The 5,979-nt window shown below is 42.1% G+C and overlaps 1 protein-coding gene across 1 annotated transcript; it reads left to right on the top strand.

Annotated features, from left to right (window-relative positions):
* Nucleotides 1–3,236: 3,236 nt before the first annotated feature.
* LOC119732337 (E3 ubiquitin-protein ligase MIB2-like) lies at nucleotides 3,237–4,655 on the top strand. Its single transcript, XM_038205795.1, has 3 exons — nucleotides 3,237–3,394; nucleotides 3,677–3,781; nucleotides 4,480–4,655. The coding sequence occupies exons 1-3, from the start codon at nucleotides 3,286–3,288 to the stop codon at nucleotides 4,653–4,655; spliced, it is 390 nt and encodes a 129-aa protein (XP_038061723.1). The 5' UTR covers nucleotides 3,237–3,285.
* Nucleotides 4,656–5,979: the final 1,324 nt, after the last annotated feature.

Consider the following 5,979-nt stretch of genomic DNA (forward strand, 5'->3'; position numbering starts at 1 on the left):
AGGTTTGTTTTGGAACTAGGTTGCCTGGTATCATCGCTGGTAAATTGTGGCAGGACGAAATTGAGCAGAATTACGCTAGATCATGATTTCCTTTTATAAGTTTTGTAATTAAAAAAACAGTGATAAAAAAATCTCATACTTCGAACTTTGAGGCAAATTGAAACTTAAGTAAGTAATTCAAACGTGACTTCTCGCGCTTACTCGAGCCTGGCCCAAGTAACCGACTCGCCGAGCCGGTTACTTGGGTAAGTATCCCATAAGGCCATGAAATAAACATGAATGCCAACGTGACGTCTGGCAGGCGCCTCAGGCCGTGTCCGAAACGGGCGGAAAAATGTTGCAACCTGACGCCACTTTTTTTCTTCATATATCATCTCAATGAAGGTCATTCATTGCAAAAATGAAGATATGACGTGAATCTGGGACTGAAATTTTTTTCTAGTTTTGTTAGGAAATAATTAGAAAATTTTCTTGACTCTTTAGACTTTGTAAACGAACTGCTGAAGTGTCGTCAGGTTGCAACATTTTTTTTTCCGAAACGGGCTTCCAGAGCTATACGGCCACGTCTTTTGTCAGTGCGTCCCTGCGTATTTTCAATGAGTGTGGACCGATACATAGCTCTAGACAGTCGATTGGGATGCAGCCTGTGTCAAGTTAAAGTTAAACTTTCCAGCTCTTGTATATTTAGCTCGACTGCGCATGTCTGTCATCACGCTAGGAGCCAGGAGCGAGTAAGCTGGGGGAAGTAATCGAACGCACTCATTAGCAGGCTGGCCCCGTCCGTGAGCAGCCGAAAAATCTGAAACGTTTCTGTGTGTTCGATATTTAAGCACAATAACGTTGGTGTGTCTGAACCCTGTTAAGATTTTCTTTGATGGAAATTGATGTGAAGGACATTTTAAAAATGTAATCTCTATATAAAAAAATTTAAACGGTTACGCGATCTAACTAGATTAATAGAGAATATAGTTGATAGAAGTAGGTTAATGTTATCGTTTAAAAAAGTAATCTACATATTTTTATAGCCAGATGTCACAAAGTGTATGCGTATCAGTAGACATAAAAGTCTGACTGATTGCTGTGAATATAATTTTTGCTTGCAAGTAGTGGATACCACTGTGGGGCTAATGATTGCTTTGCGGTATACACTATCAGTAAATAGTTCTATTTTTGTCTGATTTGCGTTCTTTTTCCTGTATAAATGTTTTGCATGTTAATTCAATATCCAGGTTTAATTCACAACGTAAAATTGGAATGGCAGATTTAGCTTGAGTGAGTAACAGTGTCTGGCTCGGTACCGGCACCCTTCATAGGCAAAATAAGCCCCGCCCACTGCTTCCTCAGACTCAATCTGCCACTGTTTGTTTGTAGTAATATTTGTAACACTTCGCTCAGATGCTAATAAAACAAGACGACGCAATTATAGTACAGCTGGTCCCAGTGTGCTCGAAATAATATTCAATCCTTTTAGAATGGTCTAGTACAGAAATGGCAGGATTTACCACTTCCATTGGTAAATTACGGGATAAACTTTGGGACAAGGTGAGAATTAAGCAAGTCTAATTCACACGTTACATCCAGTCAGTCTTCAGATAAAAGAGTACTTCTATACTACCCCGCTTTTCGAATTTGTACTGCCGGGGAATTTTTGGATTTGGGTCATCCCCAATCCCACACTGCCCGGCACAAATTTACGCCGCTGGACAAGGGCGTAGCAAGGTCCTTTTTGGGAGGAGGAGGGTAAACAATCTTGAAAAGGGTATTCGCACACACGGGGAGGGGGAGGAGAGGGAAGGAGAGGGGAGGGGGCGTTCCCCCCCCCCAAAAAAAAAGAGAAGAAGACAAGGTGCGAAGTCATGTTCTGTTTCATTTAATGCACATTTAACAACATAGGCGTCCGCGGGGATGGCAAACTGGCAATTGGAAACGCCCCTCTGCCCATTCTCGAAAAATGATAAATTGAAAATATGCTAGAGAAATACAAGGATTTGGAAAAATAATGTGCTTTGCCCCCTCTAGAAAAAAATCCTGGTGACGCCCATGCATAGAGCCAATTCATGTAATTCAATACAACTGTCAATACAATAATCATTACCCTCAATCTCACTGTGGGCACGGCTTACCAGTGTACCGCTGTTGACCTAGTGACGTCACGGGGTCGCATGGACACATTTCCATGTACCCATTGTTGTTGTTTGTTTCGCATGCAATCGGATAGTTGCTCACAGAAACCAGTCAATCAATAAATAGGGGAAAATACTGTATTGTGTCTAAATCATGGGTTTGCATTTCAAAATAAAACATCGCCAGGACGTATATACTCAAAACGTACTGACGTTATAGTTTATAGTGGACTATATCGCGGCAAATGGAAAAACCCAACAGTGCGATCACAATGGTTGAGCTAATTATAGGATTCTACGAACCGCAGCAAGAATAGCTCGGGATTTCCATACCTTGCCACACGGTTATCATCTGCAGGGGATTCCCGCTTAGTTGAACTTTAATGGCTAAGGTGTACCGTTAAATGTTGTTGTCCTTAAAATGTTGAGCCGCAGAGGACACAGCGCATACTCAGTACACAAATCTGAATTAAGCTAATGGTGTTAACATTCGGGTAGGGTAAAGCTTAGTTGTGATGAGTTTTTGCACGGGATTTGAATGGTGTAGTTGTGGTCCCATTTGCAGAGAGGGGGCACTTGAGCGGTACTCTCATTTTGTGTGATTTAAACAACAAAAAGCTAATTTTGGTCTTCCCGAATTCCAATTGGGCGCAGGGGAGGGGAGGCCGAGGGCACGAGCACGCGAGGGAAGGGGAGAGGTTGCCATGTTCCCCTCTGAGGCTGGATCCAGAACACAATTTTTGGGGGAGCAAGTTTTTCCCCCGAAAAAGTCTGTCCAAAATATCCGCCCCAAATTTAATATAAAAAGCAAGGGGACACAAGGACTCTTCATGGCATTGGTACATGGTGCTGTACGCAGTGGCTGCCTTTTTTGCGACGTAACTTAAAAAAGAAAAATATGTTCATTGTTTTTTCAGGGGGGCGTGCCCCCGACCCTCCCCTGTATCCACTGTTGCTCCCCCTAGATGTGCCACTCTAACAAGGATAACAGTATAGTTCAGATTTCATTGAGGCCATTTTTTACTATGACACCACTTAATGATGGCGCTTGTCAACAACAAAAACTACCCTTTGGATAACTAAGCGAGCCAGGTGTCGCGATACTCAATTTCATCACCCAGTACCGACAATAACTTGCGTATTAGTTGCCATTTAAGCCGTCATGTTTGTAGGGGTGCGAGTTGTACGAGGCCCGGACTGGAAATGGGGCGACCAGGACGGGGGGAGAGGCTCTGTAGGCACCGTGGTCCCTGCAGAGTCTGCGGAGAGTGGTAAGCATAACTGTTAAACACCATTAAATAAATTCTCATGTCCAAGGTATGCCCCAAAGTTGAGTTCGTAGCGTGTTATTTTAAGACGTACAGGGTGTAAAATAAAGTGCGCCAAGTCTATATTTGGTACGGACAAAGGATCGACACAGAATGCAGAATCTCAAAATCAAATCCTGTATTCTATCGAGTAGGGAAATAATTGGAAGTTGGTATTTCAATTCCTCGAGTTAAGTCTGCTTTATGCCTTTCTGTTTATGGGAGACACTACTTGTCATGTTTCAGCCAAGGGTGTCTGGGTGCGATGGGACGCGGGCAGGAAAGCAAACTACCGCGCTGGTGGAGAAAAAGGCACGTACGATCTGCGGATTTACGATAACGCCCAACAAGGTAAGACGCTGAGGTTGTTTAAATGTTCATTACACCACGGATCCTACACACAAGGACCAACGACTCGCCCAACTCCTGGTTAGACGCATGATAACGGCCCGTATACGTACCGGTGGCACATACCATGAACACTTGTCAACAAAGACCACTGCGCGCGGTGGTTTTCAGATTTGCAGGGCTCTGCGCCCGATCTGGTGTCGAAGTCTGTCAAGCCAGCTAATTATATTTTTGAATACTCATGAGTCTACGTTTATTGAATTTTGATAAGTGATAACTGCATAACCCTGTTATACCGAGCACAATATCTTAAGCTTGGAATATTGGAATAGAAGCGAAGAGGGGATTTCAGACTTTATACACGAGTCGGCCATTTTAAATTGAAAGCGAAGTAAATTTTTCATTGGTTTTTTAACTTGCAAGTAGAAATAAACACAATGACATAAAAGTTCATTACAAATTACAACCAGTGTGCTAATGTGAATAGTTTAAAAGCTGTGATTAAACATACCCTAATGTTTTAAGCCCCACCTGAAAGGGAGGCTTAGAACGCACTCCAATCATAGAAATAGTCTGGCACCATCCCATTTAACAGTTTAAAATTTATAAAATAGATTCAGGGAACGCGCTCGAAAATGGCGTCCTCGTGAATGAGGTCTATTCGTCAACAGTTTGTTTTTTAAATGTCACATTTTATTTAGGAGTGAAGCATCCGAATGTCAACTGCGACTGCTGTCCAGAGGAAGGCATCCTCGGCTTACGCTGGAAGTGTCTAGAGTGTCATGACTTTGACTTGTGTCACAGCTGCTATAATGAGGGAAAGCATGACCTGGGTCATCGCTTCACTAGGATCGAAACCAACTCAGTTCCAGGGTGAGTTGGTTAGGTGCTGCATTTTCGTGTAAACTGAGTGGACATTAAGAATGTTCACTTCTCTAGGTTGCAACCAAGTAATTACTCCCATTGACACCTGTGATAAATTTCCATACTTGAAAACTATATTAAAGGCCCTAAATACTCAAAACTCTCACAGGTGTTCAGGCTGTAAAAACATATGATGATTAACATGTCGTCTTTCATTTTCCTATCACCTGAAGCCGACCACTGTTAAAACGAATAATATTTCCAAAACTGGAACAGTAGCCATTTTCAAAAAGGATGCCTCCACAACATGGCTTCATAGCGCCACTTCAGTACCTGATTGAATCCAAAATGCTAAGAATTGGAAGCCCAAAGTCCAGGCCAGAGGTGCAGTGCCACATGTCTTCAATTCCCCCATTCCATGGCTCTCAGAACTGTCGCATATAGAATAACTTTTCATTGGTTGCACCATCTAGGCTTCAATAAAGTTATGCTTTGTGAGTCGGTACCATCATCCCGGTGGTTATTATATTTTGATTGTCGTCCATTCCCCGGATCCGTAGAGCTCCCACTTCTTAGTCTGGTATCCAGACCAAATGATTTCAGCCTATTCTGTCAAATCTTTGGTTAGGATCTTGCCCATCATTCAAAAAATGCACTTCTTTGACAATCGGATTTGTTCGAAATAGCTGTGATATATCCCGGTGTAAAATGGTTATCTAACAGCATAATACCTGTCATGCTTGTTTTCAGCTTTGAATATAAATTCATGGTTTGCATTTAAGAGTTTCAAAGCCAGGGGAGTGGTGTTTATCTGCATTATGGAGATATCTTGTGGCGGTTCAAGTGTACTAATTTTCATCTACAACCGGATATAGTCAATTACCAAAATACGTTTACGTGAATGATATCAAGTGATTGAAATAATGTTCACGTGATGCTAGGTTCACGAATTCAACTGACACCAGTGCATTATGTCAAGTGACTATACTTGGTTGCAGAAAAAAAGAGCGCTAATTGCACCAGGTATTATTTAGAGCAGAGTGTACCTTGGACTCATAAATTGTGTATTCAAACATTAAACCAGCTGGTCCGATCCGAGTCGGACTTTGGAACGAAATGTCTGTAGTGATAAAGCAAAACAATGACGACAAGATAATATCGCTCCAGCATTCTGTCTAGCATTATGTTGTCATGTAGGTTCAGCCAAAATGAAAACAGCAGTATTTCATCAACAACTATTTTTATCACCAAAACCAAAAAATCGAATGCAACTGCCTCCAGATTAACTAGAGTGACTGCCTTGACTTTATTATGATAGTACGCATGGGCCCTTGAGA

This window comes from Patiria miniata, unplaced genomic scaffold, assembly GCF_015706575.1.
Source record: "Patiria miniata isolate m_02_andy unplaced genomic scaffold, ASM1570657v1 HiC_scaffold_24, whole genome shotgun sequence".
Lineage (NCBI taxonomy): Eukaryota > Metazoa > Echinodermata > Asteroidea > Valvatida > Asterinidae > Patiria > Patiria miniata.